The sequence below is a fragment of the Grus americana genome, chromosome 2, assembly GCF_028858705.1.
Source record: "Grus americana isolate bGruAme1 chromosome 2, bGruAme1.mat, whole genome shotgun sequence".
In the NCBI taxonomy this organism is placed as follows: domain Eukaryota; kingdom Metazoa; phylum Chordata; class Aves; order Gruiformes; family Gruidae; genus Grus; species Grus americana.
Genome location: NC_072853.1, coordinates 73,687,009 through 73,706,843, shown reverse-complemented (window position 1 = coordinate 73,706,843; position 19,835 = coordinate 73,687,009). Strand labels below are relative to the sequence as shown.

Sequence of the window (19,835 nt, the reverse complement as noted above, 5' to 3'; positions counted from 1 at the left end):
GTCTTTTTTTTTTTTTCCTCTTTTAAATAGAGCGGGGCTACTTTATCAACATGGGAGGGTTTCAGCACTGAAAACCAAACAAAAGGTTTAGGCCTTCTTGCATGTTGAAAGGACCTGTTTCTTATTTCACTGACACACTGTTGGAGAAGATGACATCATCCCTGTGGAGCTGATAAAGTTACACCGGTGTATACGTTGTGAGGTTAGAATGGCACCAAAGACCCTGATGCTTTGCAAACTGCAATTTTTTATTTTTTTATATATAAGGGTTTTGCCTCTGTCCTTTTACTGTGTAGTACAAGATAATAGCTTAACCAAGCCAAGCTACTCTTCCCATTGTAAGAATTGCTTTCAAATTAATTGGCAAACAAAATTACCATGAATAAAACAGAGCTTTGTGCTTCATGTTTCAGAGTTTTTGATTGTAGCTACCTCTTGCTGGAGTGTGTGAGCTATATAAGACATTTGCCTGTAGTGAATGAAACTGGAAGGATGAATAGCTCCAGCTCCGAGGTAAAGCTCAGTTATGTTATTGTGGTGTAATAGTGGTTAAGCTCATACTGAAAATAGTTTTTGCTGTAATTCATAGTAAAATCAATACTGGAGAGAGTAATGACTTGTTTTCTTTGTTGAATGTGTTGTTTAATTGTTTCTGTGGTTTAGGACTGTGCTACTGGGTTTTTTAAGTTAGCGAAGACAGAGTGTCATGATTATAGAGGGAATATGGAAAGTGAGAGACATACCTGTCTCTCCCCTTCCTACCCATTGCTCAAAATGCATGCTGCTTTTATCAGAGGAGAGTTTTACATTTTATTTGAGCCAGATAGTTTTTAATGAGATTAAAGGGACTTTGTGGAAGGAAACCTATTTTATTCACTGTTATTAGTTAATACTATGCTTTTTCTAGCATAAGGTAGTATATAATTTATTCTCGTGTCAGAAGAAAGCATATACTTTTGTTTCTAGACCATTGAGAATGCAGCAAGTACCAAAAGGCCATGTTTGGAGAGGAAGGATGCATTTGTGATGAATGCCTTGATCTAAGGCTTGGGAGAACATTTGCTCTTTCTGAATGTGCCAAAAGCTTGCTGTGTGACTGTGGGTTAACCACCTTAGGATTGATTCTGCAGTGGGAAGTGTGATTCTTCCCACTGTTTTAAATTTACTCCTAGCTTTGTTCCGAGCTGCAAGTATTTTGCATGTTTCTCCATGTGAAAACCTTCAAACTCTTTTCAACTTTTAGCATTAAAGGTGTCTCCTCTACCTGCAGCTGCGTTGCCTGCATAAACCACATCCATGTGCTCATTCAACTCAAAAACATAAATCAGTATGTTTATTGTGGCTTCCCCCACCCCCAAAGAAGTCCTTTGTCACAGAGTTAGGAAGTCCCTAGTTTTGCGAGGTGCAAGTATAGTGTTCCTGCACCTTCCAGGAAATGTCTAACCAGCTAGTCCATACAGCTTCAGGGCATACGTATGTGTGATAGGGTATTCCAAATTACTTTGCTACAGGCAGCTGTGAGGAGCACTTGAACTCAACCAAATGGTTATCAAGGCTTATCTATGGTACAAAATGTTACACCAATTAATTTGGGAATAGAAAGCTGTGTGTAGTCTAGGCCAGCTCCTAAGAGCATACTCCTAAGGGCAAGATCCCCCCAATAGACTTAGGCATCTCTAAAATGATATTGACAGCTTAGTCTTCAAAAGATGTCCACAGTGTCTTCCCCTTCCTCACTAATTCTCAGATATCTAAAGGTTAGGTCTTCCATAATACATTGGCTTTGGTGATGAGTCTGCATCAGACGCTGCCAACCAGCTGCTCCTGGACTGTTTTGACAGATTGGTGCCCCGTTGCATTGCAAGGAAACCCAACCATTTGTCATGAGGTAGATTGTCAAAGTGATCTATGTTAAAGGTAACCACAAGAAAGTTGTTGCAACTGCTGGACAGGGGACTAAAGTACATCCACGAGGCTATTTGCTCTAAAGTTGGCAGGTGCCAACTTGGCTGATAATGGCATTTAGGTACATAAAGGTGACATGTACATTTGGTCTTGTAGGTGTCTCTGAACATTCCCAGCATCTTTTCTGCAGGCAAATCCACTGGGAATTGACAAGCTAGATATCTGTAAGTTTGAGTACTGTAGAAAACCATGTTCAGTCTTAGTGGGTTTGACCCACGTTACCTATCAAAACCACTATTTGTGTTTTATTTTGGTCACTCAAATGTTTTTAAAAAATGTTGGGAGCAAGCACTGAAAACAAGGGGCCCGAGTGGATTGGCGCATACTAGCTTTTATGCTTATAGCAAAGTACAGGTACATTGTGGTTCCTTTGGCATAGAAGAAAGTGATGACTATGGCAGTGATCTACAGTAGCTAACACCAGCTGGTGTAGAGGGATACTTGAGTACCACCCTAATGGCCCAATTTAAATAATAGATATTGGGTGGCTGATGTCTTGAAACATACATGTTTTATATGCTCTTAATTACAAGAAATCAGTCTTCCTATTCCTAGAAGTATTTAATTGCATTTGATCTCTAAGCTTTGAACTCTAATTATGAGCTTTATTGGCCCATTATGTATGGTATTTAAGGCTCACTTTTAAACAGTTCTGTATTTCTTTCATTTATTTATTCCTTTGTTCTGAAAAAGGCTAAGAGAATAATTGAGTCTCTGTTTTTGTTCTTGAGTACCACGATCCTCTCTTGCTTTTTCCCAAACTATCTCAGTCTTTTTGTTCTCTTATGGCATCACCTAGTCCTCGCTGATACCATTTAGAGCCTGTCTGCTGCCAAGGAAAATAGATCAGGAGTTTATTACTAAAGCCATTTGTTTCTAGTTATTTTCTCGCTATGTCCTTTGAAATGGGGTGATCAGAGTATAAGCAAGGAATGAATGTTGTTGAGATATGGCTGATAATGCTGCATTCATTCTTTCCTTACAAACTTATATTTTACTTGTAACTGAGTTGGAGAGTGTGTTTTTCTGCTTCAGTATTGTTCAGATGTGAGCTGAATGAATGCAGAGGTTCTCTTTTGTTTGTCTGCTCTAGTCCAGACAACTGTTTTAAAGCTGGGGGTTGAAACTGCTTGGCAACTAATCAAACAAGGAAGAAATGAATGATTAAGAAAAAAAAAAATGATAAAGTGTAAGTGCCAAATAAATTCTGCTCAAGGGTAGAAAATCTGACTTTAGATCCCTTGTGCTTTTATAAAATCTGAAAGTCATAGTTAAGAAGAGAGTCTGCAGAGTACATGTATTTTCACTATTTTTTCAGTGTTCTTGTATTGAGTTTCATTCTTGTAAACTTTTTAATCGTGCTTTTTTTAATGACTTCCCAACTGATGTTTGGGTTTGAAGCCACAAAGCCTTTAAGAGGCAGTCTAAGTATTAGGAAGAGTTGATGACTGTAGTCATTAGAATATTGTTAGTAGACACAATCTTTCATTTAAACCTCCAAGATTCAGGCTGTGTCTAAAAAATGATTCTGTTGACAAGTGTATGATTTTTATCTTTGGTAATCCTGCCATGCTTCTTTTCTTTTGTACTTCACACAAACCCTTGGTGTGAATGTGTTTTAGTGTGCTTTCCTCTACCTTAACCCATGGGTTTGTGCTAGTGTTTTGGGGAGTTTGGTTTTTTTGGTTTGTTGTTTTTGTTTGGGGTTTTTTGTTGTTGTTGTTGTTTTAGGTTTTTTTTAAGCTTTCAGATAACTAACCAGAAGCCTCTGAGTCAAGTTTTGATTATAACAGAAGGGCTTTCTGTTTCTTTTACTGACTCTGTCTTTGACTCTCATCAACTCCAAATCTCCCCTGCTTTGGCCCTCAGAAGTTTGTGAATTTTGCTGGAACTGCAGTCGTTTCAGAACTACTACCCAGTCCTCTTCCTCTGAAGCTGCTTTGTTTTCCCCAAAACCTCCCTGTTCCAGCTTTCCAAATGGTCTGGTATCTTGTCTCTAGTGTCTCTGTTTTCCTTAGTTTTGATTTTTCATAGAGGAGGGATCATAGACGCAAATAACCTCTCAAATACTGATTTTAAGTACAGCTTACCTCAGGACTGACATTCCAGCTAGATTATTTTTAACAGAGTGCAGATATGAGTCATATGGGTGGAAATGCAATCTGCATGTTATGTTAGGGATGGGCATCTTACTTTTTTGTGGTATATTGTCTAGCAGGTGTTTAGCCACTGTGTCAATGAAACCAGCACTGCTGAAGATGGATTGCATTCATTGCTTACAGTGTGCTTGCTGCGCCTCTGTAAATGGTGCGGGCGGTTCTGCAGTAGTCCAGTATTTTAGTTTTGCGATAAGGTAGTGAGCAACCTGGGGTATCCCAAATGCTGTTAGAATAGTGATGATGGAATCCTTAGAACAACCTGTGTGTTTTAACTGCTTGAGCAAGGTGGAGCATACTAATAGAAAGCTTGTTCTCAGGTACAAGAATAGAAAGCTGCAAGTCATAGGTTCATTCTGCTACATCACTTTAAAAAAACATTTTTCAAATATGAAGTACTTCACAGTTTTTAGCTTAACCGAAGTACAAAAGAAGCCAGATAGAATTGTTTGCCACAAATTAAGTATGATTTTTGCTTTCCTGGACTACTTTTTACCTTTAAAAGAATGATTTCTGTGATTTTTTTTAACTCGTGTTTTTCCTACACACACTCTGAACAAAAGATTCCTCAGATGATAAACTCCATTGAAGCTAATCCTTTCCCTCCTCCTCTCACTTTTCTTGACCTATCTCCTTCTTAGAGATTATTTCCAATTCCTTGGATACCTTCACGGTAATTCCAGCCAAATGGTAATAACAGCATGTAGGCATCCCCTGTCTGTCAGCCAAAAAGCTGTATATACTTCCAAATAAAGGATCCTGTTCTTATGGTCACTCTCCTTTCTGTTCAGCTGAAGACGTGCTTAACCACAAAGGTGAGAAGAGCTAGCTTTTTGTCATCTTAATTAGGAAAAGCTGAACATGGATGAGGAAAGTTAATGACAGAATCTAGGTGCCAAAAAGTTAATGACAGGATGCAGAGGTTAGGTTAGTAGGCTCATTGTATTTACTGTGAGAAAACTAGGAAATGCAGTAGGTTTTTTGAGTTAAAGAACTGGAGAGGTTTTGGTCAAAACCATTTGACTTTGCTAAGTTCTACTGTTGGCTGTTTGGTTTGTGGGTCATCTCAAATTTAACTAGTTTAACTTAAAATAATTAATTTAGGTGGGGGAGAAAAAGTGTGTTAGTTTCCCATGCAGCATGCAATTCTGCATAGTTTTTATGCAGAAATTAAATTATTTTTAATGTTTTCAGTTAGCTTTTTTCAATTTAGAGTAAACATTGCAGTAACTCTCATCTCTAGATGAATTTACGTGGCTTTCTTTTTCCATGGTTGTTGACATTTTGAGCACTTGTACACCTTCTGACAATGCCTGTGTGGCTGCTGTTGGAAGCCACGGTGTCATATGTGGACACAGATACTCTAGTAAACTCTAAATTGCTCCCTGTGGAGAACTGTGTTAAAGGGAATCACAAAGCAAAAGGCCTGCAAGCTAGTGACATAATTGTCTAAGAATAGCAACAGGTAGGCATCTATGCATTACGTTTTCGCTGTGGTGTGTTGCCTGTATTTCAGAGACCCCTGAAATAGCAGTTTCAGAATTTTGAACTCTGAACTTCCTTTTGTTATTCTTAAGTCAAACCCATAATATTAATATAACAGCTTTCTGTGTTTGTTTTCAGTGTCTTTGTTATTTCAGCAGAATATTTTTATTGGCAGCTTATTGTTCCAGTGGCTCTTGAGGATCTAATGTGGCATTAACGTTTCACTTCATGCACTGTATTACCTGACCCCAGGAGTATTTTGTGGCGTCTACCAGGCCAGAAATAAAAGCTGCTGTTTTAGACTAGGAGTGCAAGCTACGTTCAAAATACCAGTGCATTCATATCAGAGCAGCAGTTTCTTTTAAAGTAATTGTGCTCCGACTGCTCTACGCCCAATTGCACAAACCTTCAGACTATACTTCGCATGTGGACATGGCTCCATCAATGCAACTGCGCATAAGCTCCGCAAAGCGTACTAAGTTTGTGCAGTAGTTTGACAGTGGCAATTACTGTGCTACAAATTAAACCAGAGGTATATTAGCATTAATAACCACTCCCACAAGCTATGCTAATCACTGCTGAAGAGCTGCAAAATTGGGGAATACTGTTGTACATGCTAAATTACTTCTTGTAATGTAAAGTTACAGACCTCGCAAATAGTTTTTTTTTTTTCTCTAGCCTCTAAACAAATATGGAAGAGGAGTTTGCTAGAGTTCAGAAACCTTGCTGACTTTTGTGTGTGGATGACTGAAGGTGGCACAGCTGCCTTCTCCATAAAGGACCTTCTATACAGAGCATGTGCTTGACCTTACTTTTAAAACTCTGACCTCATAAAAGTATTGGGTTTATTGCAATTTTTAAGAAAATACTTTGAGTTACAAAACTATGATTAAAAAGAAAAAAAGTATGGGGAGAAGGAGTATAGTTTTGTTTTAAGCAATTGCAGTGGAGCTACTTGGAGCATAGGGACTTTTAGAACAAGACACAGTGATTGTATGTTGGGTTGCTGTCATACTTGAGAGCAGTTTTTAGAGTACACTGTTAATTGTGGACACTACCACTTGGCTTGCATGCAGATTACTTGCTTTCCTTTCATGTCATTGATGTCAAGCTTTTTACCTGAGATGGGTCATCTGGCATCACTCCTGGGCTAGAGGCTTTGGTCTTTCTCCATCATGTTGCCCAAAAGTCAGATGACTGGAACATGTGTAACTATGGCACAGACCAGTTGGCACTCACTCATGTGAGAAGGGAAAGACTGAGGCTCTCAGGGAAAGGGCAGCTGGTGATGGCTCTGAAAGAAGATAATTATTTTGGTGGGTTTTCCGGGGTCTGTGAGATGCAATTAGACTATCCCCATTTTTTGTTACTCTGAGAACTAACAGTGACCGCAATCGTGTTACATTTTAAAGGGCACTGCGTGCCAGTGCAGAAAATCTGCATCTGCTGATCTGTAATAAAATTTCAAAAGCATTAAGATATGATGACTTCTGAAAATAGCATGGTTGTTCTAAGTTTGAAGTTTGGCCCTGGATAGAAGAGTATTAAATATTGATTTGTACCAATCAGTTTGTGCAGTATGTTTAGAAATATGCAATACATTTGGGCTGGTAAGCAGGCAGAGCTGGTTTGTTTTTTTTTTTCCCCCTCCTTTTTCCTATGTAGACATTGGTTTTAGTAAAGGAGGGAAGGAGATGGCAGTGCAGGGGGAAAACTGGTATTTGTAGGCCTTGTTAACAGGATTGCCATTTCGCTGGAAACAGCTGAACCAGAAGGGAGTGTGTTTAAAAACTGTGTAGCTGGAGTGTGCAAATGTGTCGGGCTTGCGATGTATGAAGCAAAACAAGGCTTTAGATTTAGAAAGGAAAAACGGAGCATAAAGGAACTTTGCTTTTTATAAACCCTACTCTGCAATGCATGCTATAGGTGAATGAGCATACATGCCACCATTAATGAGAACAACTACCACCCAATGATGTGTAAATGAAAGATGAGCTAAGACATTTGAGTAAGATAAGGATTTTCCAAGTCTGTTCCAGAAGCTAGAATTGAAGAGGGATTTTTATTTCTGCAACATTGATACTGGGTTACTCTAATCTCTCCCTCTTTGTTTCATTCCCTTTCCTTGTAATTTTGGAAACAACCAAATGAGCAAAATAATCTGTCCAGTAGCTCTAGCTAGAATTACTGGAAATCTGGTGAGGATTGTGCTTCCAGCTAGTGGCTACAAAGTCGAGTGGTTATGGTGATTTGTAGTAGCACTGGTAAACAAGTGTATTCTCCTCTCTCGTAATGTAGGGCCCTTCATCCTATGAATGTGATCCTTGATCACTATCTGAACTGAATTTTTGAACAGTGCCTACCTTTATTTAAATGGAAGATAAAATCTTGAGGATGTTTGGCTCTATCTTTGCACACAGTAGCTGCTGACTTGGTAAGATCTTGGCATTTTGGAGTGACTTGTCCAAAATAGGTTCTTCTGAATGGATTCTCGAGGTGGGGGTTGGGAATGAGGAAAGAGCATCTCTCCGTGATTGTTTGTTGAAAAATACAGCTCTGTGGTCTTTGAACAAACAGGGAAGAGGTGAAGCTTTTCTAATGGCTTGTGGCTCTGCTGTGCTTTTTGAAAAGGCAGGAGGGTGCCTCTGGCATTTCCCCCCCTAACCTGTGCCAACCTACTGCTGCCTTGGGACAGAGGAGTAAAAACAAGCCAAAGGAAAGTCCACTTTGGATGCGTGCTAATCTAGCAAAGCCTTCTGGAGGAAGAGAAAACAGACTTGCAGGAGTTTCTGTCAGCATGTGGTGTGTGTTGCCTCTGCATTGAATTATTTACCCACTGGGCTTCTCAAGTGAGAAGACTGGTGTGTATGTGAAGCACTCGCAAGCGTGTGTGAGGAGGAGCAGGCGGCAGTGCTCAGTCCGTGGGTGGATGTGTGGGCCGCGTGTGCTTGGAAGCAAACATTTCATTGCTCTTGCACCCCCCACCCTCTGGTTTTAGGTGTTTCTCTTGGATTGTAATCATCATAGAATCATAGAATGGTTTGGGTTGGAAGGGACCTTAAAGATCATCTAGTTCCAACCCCCCTGCTGCGGGCAGGTACACCCTCCACTAGACCACATTGCCCAAAGTCTCATCCAACCTGGTCTTCAACACTTCCAGGGATGGGGCCTCCACAGCCTCTCTGGGCAACCTGTCCCAGTGCCTCACCACGCTCACAGGAAAGAATTTCTTTCTAACATCTAATCTAAATCGACCCTCCTTCAGCTTAAACCCGTTACCCCTGTCACTACACTCCCTGATAAACAGTCCCTCTCCAGCTTTCCTGTAGGCCCCCTTCAGGTACTGGTAAGCTGCAATAAGGTCTCCCCGGAGCTTTCTTTTCTCCAGGCTGAACAACCCCAGCTCTCTCAGCCTGTCCTCATAGGAGAGGTGCTCCAGCCCTCTGATCAGCTTTGTGGCCCTCCTCTGGACTCACTCCAACAGCTCCATGTCTCTCCTGTACTGGGGCCCCCAGAGCTGGATGCAGTACTCCAGGTGGGGTCTCACGAGAGCAGAGTAGAGGGGCAGGATCACCTCCCTTGACCTGCTGGTCACACCTCTTTTGATGCAGCCCAGGACACGGTTGGCTTTCTGGGCTGCAAGCGCACACTGCCGGCTCATGTTGAACTTCCCATCAATCAACACCCCCAAGTCCTTCTCCTCAGGGCTGCTTTCAATCCATTCTCCGCCCATCCTATAGTCATGCTTGGGATTGCACCGACCCACGTGCAGGACCTTGTACTTGGCCTTGTTGAACTTCATGAGGTTCGCACAGGCCCACCTCTCCAGCCTCTCAAGGTCCCTCTGGATGGCATCCCTTCCCTCCAGCGTGTCGACCAGACCACACAGCTTGGTGTCGTTGGCAAACTTGCTGAGGGTGCACTCGATCCCATTGTCCATGTCGCCGACAAAGATGTTGAACAGTGCCGGTCCCAGTACCAACCCCTGAGGAACGCCACTCATCACCATTCTCCACTTGGACATTGAGCTGTTGATCACAACTCTTTGAGTGCGACCATCCAGCCAATTCCTTATCCACCGAGTGGTCCATCCATCGAATCCATGTCTCTCCAATTTAGAGACAGGGATGTCATGTGAGTCAGCGTCAAATGCTTTGCAGAAGTCCAGGTAGATGACATCAGTTGCCCTTCCCTTATCCACGGACGCTGTAACCCCATCATAGAAGCCCACCAAGTTTGTCAGGCACGATTTGCCCCTAGTGAAGCTGTGTTGGCTGTCACCAATCACCTCCTTGTTTTCCATGTGCCTGAGCATAGTCTCCAGGAGGGTCTGCTCCATGATCTTGCCAGGCACAGAGGTGAGACTGACCGGCCTGTAGTTCCCTGGGTCTTCCTTTTTACCCTTTTTAAAAATGGGGGTTATGTTCCCTCTCTTCCAGTCAGTGGGAACTTCACTGGACTGCCATGACTTCTCAAACATGATGGAGAGTGACCTGGCCACTTCATCCACCAGTTCCCTCAAGACCTGTGGATGCATCTCATCAGGTCCCATGGACTTGTGCACCTTCAGGTTCCTTAGATGGTCTCAAACCTGATCTTCTACAGTGGGTGGTTCTGCATTCTCCCAGTCCCTGCCTTCTGCGACCTGGGCAGTGTGGCTCAAGCATTTGCCAGTGAAGACTGAGGCAAAGAAGTCATTGAGTACCTCAGCCTTCTCCATATCCTGGGTAACCAGGTCACCTGTTTCATTCAGGAGGGGACCTGCATTTTCCCTCATCCTCCTTTTTTCACTGACATACCTGTAGAAGCTTTTCTTGTTGTCCTTGACATCCCTGGCCAGACTAATTTCTATCAGGGCTTTGGCTTTCCTAACCTGCTCCCTGGCTGCTCGGACAGTTTCTCTGTATTCCTCCCAGGCTACCTGCCCTTGCTTCCACCCTCTGTAGGCTTCCTTTTTTTGTTTGACTTTGCCCAGAGCTCCTTGTTCATCCATGGGGGCCTCTTGGTGGTTTTGCTTGACTTGCTCTTTGCTGGGATGCATCACTCCTGAGCTTGGAGGAGGTGACCCTTGAATATTAGTGAGCTGTCTTGGGCCCCTCTTCCTTCCAGGGCTTTGTCCCATGGTATTCTACCAAGCAGATCCCTGAAGAGGCCACAGTCTGCTCTCCTGAAGTCCAGGGTAGTGAGCTTGCTGCGTGCCCTCCTCACTGCCCTGAGGATCCTGAATTCCACCATTTCATGGTCACTGCAGCCAAGGCTGCCCTTGAGCTAGACATCCCCTACCAGGTCCTCCTTATTGGTGAGAATAAGGTCCAGCATGGCACATCTCCTCGTGGGCTCCTCTGTCACGTGGAGGAGAAAGTTGTCATCGACACATTCCAGGAACTTCCTGGATTGCTTGCGCTCAGCTGTGTTGTCCCTCCAGCAGATGTCAGGGTGGTTGAAGTCCCCCGTAAGGACCAGGGCTTGTGAGCGTGAGGCTGCTCCTATCTGCCTATAGAGGGCTTCATCTGCTCGATCCCCCTGGTCAGGTGGCCTGTAGCAGACCACTGCTATGTTGTCCCCTGTCCCAGCCCTCCCTTTAATCCTGACCCATAGGCTCTTGATCGGCTCCTCATCCATCCCCAGGTGGAGCTCCATGCACTCCAGCTGGTCATTGACATAGAGGGCGATGCCCCCTCCTCGCCTGCCCTGCCTGTCCTTTCTAAAGAGCCTGTACCCTTCCATCCCAACACTCCAGTCATAGGAGCGAAAGGCAGTAGATGAAAACAATGACTGAACTCAGATTTATTTATCTTTTTCTTTATGTAAAATCAACTAGTTTCTGAAAGTGGCAGTGGTCATTTATTGGCATCAGGTAACTGGCTGATTGACACCGTTTCTTGCCGCTGTTCCTTTGTTTTTCTTTGCTGTTCCTTGTTCCTTTTGGTGATGTGCTTCAACTCCGAAATTCGGAGAAATAGCGAGCTTTCCTGTTGCACAGCAACAAGGGCTTCTTAATGAAGAGAAATGGATGTTACCTCTTTCTGTGGGTCAGTGTTTGAAACAAGGAAAAAGTCATCACTGGTATACTACTATCAAGCTATTTTGAGTCCTCTTAAGCTTGATAGCCTTGCAGTACAAATTGTTTTGGCCCTGCAGGTTGAGGGACTAGCCACTACTAGCCAGATTTGGTTACCTGCAAAAGATGATGATAAACGGAGCTTCTGCCCTATATTCTTGATTTCCTGGCAGCCTATAAGGAACAGTTGCACAAGTTGGTTGCTGAACTTTCCCCAACCTGTGTGTGTTCATGTGTCAGATGGGCGCGTTGCTGCTGAGGGCTTTCTGGGGGCTGGTGAGGTGGGTATGAGCCCTGAGGCAGGGGAAAGCCTGAGCTCTGCAGCTCTGACCTTGCTGTTGCCTGTTTCTGGTTATAATCGAAGCCAGGACACCCTTTTCTTGTGTGGTGTGGTTTCACTCTGTAATGGGTTAAATGGCAAAGGATTAGGGAGTAGGAAGTTCTTCTTTTAAATTTTCTGATATTTTAACCACTTAATCAGATCTTTGTTTGCCTTTGCGTAATGAATTTTGCTCAGCATCTCAGAGTGAAAGTTGTAACAGTGCAAGCATAAACTTACAACAGTATAAATATTACTTGTAATCTTACAGTCTTTTTATGTACTTCCTGTTCATTTTTCTTACGTTTCCCTTACATTTTCTTACATTTCCATTTTTCTGTGGGAAAACTATTTCAGGGTTATTTAAAGAGTTTCTAACTGTAGTGATGACTCACAAGGACATCGATAAAATTTCTTGTGCTGAAACTATCATTCTGTTTCACTTTTTAAAAAACTATTCTTAAGTAGTTATGTGGAGATGATGATTAAAAGACTGAAATATTTATGGTACACCAATTGTGAATGTAACCTTGATTCCCATCCCCCCCCACCCCTCCACTCTCTGCCTTTGGGCACATACCTTATGATTTGGTCATTAGTGATGTGATCACATAGTTAATTCTTCATGCTTTGCTTTATTGAAAGCACAGCACGGTTCTGATCTGAGAACACCTGCAGAGAAACATAGGGTGTGTGTGACCTGTTTTGCTTCCTGAAGACATTTGGGAAGTGAATGAAGCAGGAATTTTTGAGAGAAAAGTATGTCGTGGTTACAGACAATGGAAGATGCTGTCCTGAAGTTCTGGTGTTTATCTGCGCTTGTTTGGCTCTGGCTTCTCAAACAAAGCTGGTTTGTTTTTTTTTTCTGTTCTGACGGGAATCAACTTTTCCAGGATCTGACTCTCAAATTCAATTTTGTTGCTTTTTTTTTTTTTTAAACTGTAGGGAAACATATCTAAAATATGTTTATACATAATCATAGAATCACAGAACGGTTTGAGTTGGAAGGGACCTTAAAGATCACCTAGTTCCAACCCTGCTGCCATGGGCAGGGACACCCTCCACTAGACCACGTTGCCCAAAGCCTCATCCCACCTGGCCTTGAACACTTCCAGGAAGGGGGCAGCCACAACTTCTCTGGGCAACCTGTTCCAGTGCCTCACCACCCTCACAGGAAAGAATTTCTTTCTAACATCTAATCTAAATTGACCCTCCTTCAGCTTAAACCCATTACCCCTTGTCCTGTCACTACACTCCCTGATAAACAGTCCCTCTGCAGCTCTCCTGTAGGCCCTCTTCAGAAACTGGAAGGCCGCAATTAGATCTCCCCAGAGCCGCCTTTTCTCCAGGCTGAACAACCCCAGCTCTCTCAGCCTGTCCTCATAGGAGAGGTGCTCTATCCCTCTCATCATCTTCGTGGCCCTCCTCTGGATTCACTTCAACAGCTCCATGTCTGTCTTGTACTGGGAATCCCAGAGCTGGATGCAGTACTCCAGGTGGGGTCTTATGAGCGTGGAGTAGAGGGGCATTATTATATATAATATATATGCTTATATATGTACACAGATATATACACACATAGGAAACTCTTGAGATGGTGTTGTTTAGGTCTGTGCCTGTGCCTGATGCTTTTGTTTTGGTTTTCCACTTGTGCCTGTTATGGTTGCAGCATAGGTACTGTAATGGTTGGATGGTGTGGGTCAGTTGCCACTTCATGGATACTAGCTATGATCCAAGAAAGTTCAAACATCTCTTGGTTCCCGTTTTGGAATGTTCGTTGCAGAAGAAGGTAATTCTTGAACTAGTTTAATTTAGTAGCTCTACTTGTATTTCAGAAGCACCTACTACTTCGTGATACCTATCTTGCCACGACAGAGTACAGATATTAATGTTTCAATGAGGTTTCAGTGTGAAACTGAAGATGATATTAGCAGATCAGTTAGATTTTTAGTGAGGAAGATGCATAAGACAGTCATCTTCTCTTTGCTTCCTTAATGTAAACCCAGTGGGCGTATGGTTTCTGATAGCTCTGGCCATCTGCAGCTGGTGATTCTGGCTAAAATGTGTTTTAACGACTGTTGCATGTAACAGCATTTGTTCCTTCACTGCTGTGAAAGACACTGCTCCTAGATAGACCCACTCTTTATAGAGGTGAGAGAATTGGTGAATATCCATAGGGATTCAAAAATGTGCTCTGGATATTTTTTTGAGAAGATGAGACTGTAATTGAAATGCATGCATTGTTTTTATAGCTTTACAGAAGCTTATGATATGGTTTGATACTTAAGTTGCAATGCAAAAACTTGATATTGTGAAGAACAAAGTGAAATAAATGGAATTAATTTTGAAAAAGTCGAATAGTGGTCTCCTTCATGATTATGCAAAACATCTCAGTTTAGTGTTCTTTGAAAGACTGTCTTTACTCATTCTGCCTTTTGATTGTCCTAAGAGAAGATGGGTGTTAATAAGGATTTTAATGTGAATTATGATCAATGGGAAGAGCATGTCGTGAATGAACTAGATGGGGCCATGCGTGAGGGTCTCCAGAGATGGGAGAATTGATGTGTAGCAGATAAACATGGGATTAACACTGAACAGAGGGGAGAGGCCAATGTCCTCAATTGTTACTAATAAGCACTAATGAGTGAACATCAGCCATCCTTTGTGTTGAAAAAGGCAGGCAATTTACTAATTAAAGATAATTCATAACGTAGCTTTTCTTTTTGTATTCTGCCTGTAAAATATATGTGCAAGTGAAGCTTGGAAGCAAAGTAGCAGAGTGATCCTATGTAAAGATGATTTTAGAGTTCATTGCCTTAATACTTACACTCCTTTTAAAAGTGGTGGTTTTCTCCTTTCTATCTCTGTGTGTACTCATTCAAGAGAAAAAAATCTTTTTGGCAAGACTCTGTGTTAAGTAATGGAACTAAAAGATACTTCCTTTTGTCCCATTACCCTAACACTCTTATTAATGGATACAGCATACAATTTACAGTGCTTTAAAGCCTGAATGAATACTATGTTCAGCTGAAACTATGGAGATGAGATGAAAATAGGTAGAATGTACTTCTTCTTTATTTTGTATACGAAGTACTTCCTGTTCTCATCATGCTTTTTATACACTAGAGTCATAAGGTATTAGTAAAGTACCGTTCCTTTTCCCTAATTCTGCAGTATAATTGGAAATTGTGGGCAAATCTCCTAATCTCCATAGTGACAGTAGAACATTTAGCTAATTAGTAGTTTGCCTTTTGGCATTACTTTGAATAAATTAGCATTTCATTAGATACCCTGGGCTACTGGGAAAAAATTTCCCAGAGTAGTATTTAGTCTGTCTTCTCTAAAGAGTGTCTTTTGAATTAGCATAGGTTAATAATATCCTTTGTAACTGGAAAGATACAGAATAGTAATACTGTTGTTATTCTTAAAATCAGAGGGCTACGCCTGGAGGTTCTTTGCTTTTTTTAATCCCCAGGAGTCAGAGTAAAAACTTATGTCACCTTATTTGATGACTTACTCTTTCCCCAGGGAGGAAAAAATGGAAAGAAAAAAAGTGGAACAGGTTTGAAATACAACTTGACCTCCTCTCTCTACCCTTTCCCTTTCTCTAGAGGATGAACTTTTCTTTTGGATTACAAATGGCGCAAAGCGAAGTGGTGGGGAATAACCCAAAAGTCATGCTCTGTCGCTTATTAATTATAAATGAGCTCTTCTGCACTATTTCCAGTGCAGCTAATCCAGAATAATCACAGACTATTTGTATTCTTGTCTTGCATATATAAATCAGTGATAGGAAACTGGATGACTAAGTTTTGGTATTGACTGCCAGATAAGAAGTGTAGCTGCTTATTATGCTTTCCAGAACAGCTACTGGTAACCCGTAACTTTGGTGGGAAGTTAAAACAGGTAATTCATCAAAGATAAATTCTCATTGATTTTCTTTCCTAGTGTTAAAAAGATCAGAAAGAAAAATCCATGGATGTGATAAAAGGTTGTAATTTCCTTTCTTTGAGTCCCTGGCTATTTCAGACCTTTGCTTACTCCTTCAAAGAGTCATTGGCTGCCACCTGTGGCAGAAGATTGGTATGAAGTACGGTGTTAAATAGTTTCCTCTTCCCAAAGTGACCTTTGCAGCAGGGATCTACATTTACATCACCATCATCATGATTGCTTTTGGTAGATAGGGGCGTGCAAAGGACCTGCCAGTTTGTTTTGCCAAATTCAGAGGAATGAAACGTATTCTGTTTGGCAGGCCAGTCTGAGACTGGCTATCAGGCTGGATTTCATACCTAGTAGCACAACATATCTGGGGCTTACAGTATTTATGAACTTGGAACCAGTTACAAAAGGACTCCCGTTGCGGTATTGATGCATGAAGGTCCACAGCAGGGCTCAGTGATGGCAGTTTCTCTGCTTCTGGGCTGGGTTCTCCAGGCTGTCCAAGGCAGATGGTCATTTACTCCCTAATGGTGAGGGAGGACAACCCCATACTTTCGCCTGTCACTTTCTCGTTTCCTTGCCCCAGGAAGGCTTTTTTCCCCTCATTTCTTGTGATTTAACACTGGGTTATATCAGGGTGAGAGAGGAGTTCGTGCTACTTCCTACGTCTTCCCTCAGGCTTCTTCAGTTACCCTTCTCAATCTAGTAATTATGTTGTATTCCTGTGCAATGAGTTAGCCAGAGTTTTGGGGTGGATCTTCCTAAACCTTCTCCTGTGACGAGCTACCCATAAAAACCCCCAGAAAATTCCTCTTCTAACTTTGATCAAATCTAGCTTGCCTTTTTTAAACAGCTGGAACAATTAATGGAAAACTTGAAGATGAGGGAAGACAGGATGGAAATAAAGAGGGTTTATTAATTGCTGTCTCCCTCTTCAGCATCATTGCAGACAGCTTCCTGCTTTCAGGTCTGGTTCTTGGTTACCTCAGTACCTTTGTGGGAAGTTGGTACGTGTGTATGCCCAGCCCCACTTCCCCCTCCGGTGCCTAGGAAGGGGTTTCCTGCAACCTCTGAGGCAGGTTAGTGCCTGGCCCTAAAATAAGAACGCCAGAAAATCTTGGTCTTGGTTGACTGCACTGCCTTTCACTACAGGACCCCAACTTTTGGTTGCCAAACCTTGTGCTGTCGCTTGGCTGTATCTTTCCTCACAGGGGATGTTCAGTAGCTCGTGAAACAGCTGCTTCTTCCTTCCATCTCCATTCAGAGGCCCAGAAACTCTTATTTAAATGTACTGTAAGAACAGAGAACAATCATTCCTATCCTAGACATATATTTAAATTAACTTTTCTTTCCTTGTAGGATTCTAAAGACACTGTGATAAAACCCTCTAATCTCCTTTTATATGTTCAAATAAATAAATTTCTCTCTGTGTGTTAGTTGATATTGTTGTGTCCAAGTATGGTCTAGTGAATATGGATTTGGGATTGCATAAATTGCCAAACAGCACTCATTTTCTTACCCCCCCTCCCTAAATATGGTTTGGTTTAGGGAGATCTTGTCTGGGGACCTGCAAAATGGGAAGGCTGTGTTAGAGGTATGTTAGAGAGAATGGCTGCTGTAGTCTAATGATCTGAATTTTGTTCTACAGCTTGATGACTGCACCCTGCAATTGTCTCACAACGGTACCTATCTAGATCTAGAATCCACCCTAGCTGAACAAAGAGATGAATTGGAAGGCTTCCAGGAGGATGCTGGGTAAGTAAATGTTTACTAAATTTAGATAAACAAACATATTGGTCCAGAAGCATTGAGGTTTTGGGAGTGTGTGTGGTTACCTTGGTACATTCAGGTCAGCATAGGAACAGAAAAGATAAAATTCTTTTCTCTGTAAGCACATATGTCTCCCCATTTCCGTGATTAAGTATTTTATGGCTTTTCTAAGTTCACTCTTATGATTTCTCTAAAAGATGGCATACTGTAAGAAATCTATCAAGATGGATGTCTTGACTAGTCTAGTAAATTTTTATAGTTCTTTGGAACTTGATAAATGAGGGTGGTTGGTTCTGAGAACTGAGATCTTTCTTAAATGATAACAGTTGATGTAGAAGACTATATTGGGGTGGTGTTCCTGCAGTTATAAACTCCATTTCTTTGTGCCTTGATATTTAAGTCCTCCTTTTATATTCTTGCAGAAAAGACCTGTACTGATTTCTTTTTTACTCCTGGAATTGATAAACCAGTGGGGGGAGTGGGTGGTGGTGTTTTTTTGAATATTTTCCTCTTGCCTTTAATTATTGCTAGCATGCATGGATTGCTATGTCGCAGTTTTCCATAAACCATCTCTGATGAGAACTGATAGTGAAACCAAAAGTTAGCATCAATGTGTGTCTACGTGAATGCATGTATAAAACTTGCTTTTTAGAAGAATTTTTTTTTCTGGGACTTTTATGTGATTGTCTTGTTTAAGATACAAAATGAACAGACAGTCTAGCGCTATTTTTGCCTTGCTGGTTGCTATATTGAACTGGATAGTTGTAATTAATTTTATGGGTGCGTTTTGGCATGGACTTCATGCGAGTAATGTAGCTGTGCCAGAAGGAAATTAACTGTATTCTGAATTGGTCAGGGCTTGTTAACACTGAGAGATGCACCCCTTTTCCTTATACTGTTTTCTCTACTTCTTGTTATAGTTGTCTTGTCTTTGATGAATACTTCTTAGAGATTTAAACTGTGCCTCTGAATATTATTTTATGTGGAGAAGAATTTTAAATAATGTTATAGATATTCATGTGTGTGCATGTGTGTATGTTGTCTTCATACATACCAGTTTTGAGCGTTTTTATAACTATTGGAAGGTAAAGAAAGTGTTCTGTTAGAAATTAAATTAGTTGGAAGAAAGTTCTTCAGCCAATACAGCTGAATTGAGCCTCCCTTCCTATGCAATAGGAGTGTTGAGTATGGAAGTTGATCTAGTCTTCAGTTTTATGTAGCAGTGATAAAACTTGCTGCAAAGAACAGCAAGTTCTTATTTCCAACTAATTTTATAATCAGTTGAAAGCAAGTGAGATGAAGGAAAAACCTTCTCTTTTGATAGTTTTTTGTAGTAGTGTGCACGAATTGTTAATTCATACTTTCCTTTCCTTTCCTTTGCTGTCTCTGTGATAATTCTAGTAGTTTTAACTTCATTGCCTTTGATACCCCACGTGGCATTCCTGAGCAATTTGACCAGCCGGAGACTGGTTGATGCTTTTCTTGCCAGACTTTACACTTGAAATGGCAAGCTATCTTCCACCTTGTTTTAATTTCTGCTTCCTTTGGGCACATAAAATCAATGGTATGAATTGTTCCTGAAACAAGATTCCAATTTTCTCTGTGGTGGCTATCCTGGGAAAAAATACCAAATCATGTGGAACTAACTGTGCTGCTTGGAATTGCAGGTCTACTGTGTTGTTTTGAGCTGAAAAATCAGGTTATGTTTTTGTGTACTTTGCATGTGTGTGCAGGCCTCCTGTTAATTGCACAACCTATTGTCAGTTGAGTAACTGCTTCTTCCAACAGCTTGTCCTGCCAGGTAATGTGAAGTCTGACGAGAGGTCCTTCATTTTTCTGCAAAGATGGATAGGGAGGTATGAAACTGTATGTAGTAAGGTACATCACAAAAGCTTGGGCTACAAATTATTATGGTAATTATCTTTTGAAATGGGTTTTGTGAAATGAAGAACAACAACTGTCATGTCTGTTGTCATGTATGTAGCCTTCACTTTCACTGGTCTTTGCCCTGCTCTCTGAAGTTGCCCCTCTGGTAATTGTTGGTCAATAGGAAGTATCGTGTTTTCAGGTTTCAGCTGTCTGCCTTAGGTGCAACACCAGGACTGGTTGTTGTGACCCATGGTTCTTTGGTATCTTCCTG

At 41.5% G+C, this 19,835-nt stretch overlaps 1 protein-coding gene across 14 annotated transcripts in view; it reads left to right on the top strand.

Moving 5' to 3' along the window:
* The window catches only part of FHOD3 (formin homology 2 domain containing 3), a 418,162-nt gene that overhangs the window by 20,874 nt on the left and 377,453 nt on the right, over nucleotides 1-19,835 (top strand). For all 14 annotated transcript variants that reach the window (XR_008575819.1, XR_008575820.1, XR_008575818.1 and 11 more), the window contains exon 2: nucleotides 17,574-17,680. Coding sequence is in view for 11 of the 14 variants with exons in the window: in XM_054816185.1 (XP_054672160.1) it covers nucleotides 17,574-17,680 (107 nt within the window). In the remaining 3 variants the exon portion in view is untranslated. The remainder of the gene's footprint in view (nucleotides 1-17,573; nucleotides 17,681-19,835) is intronic.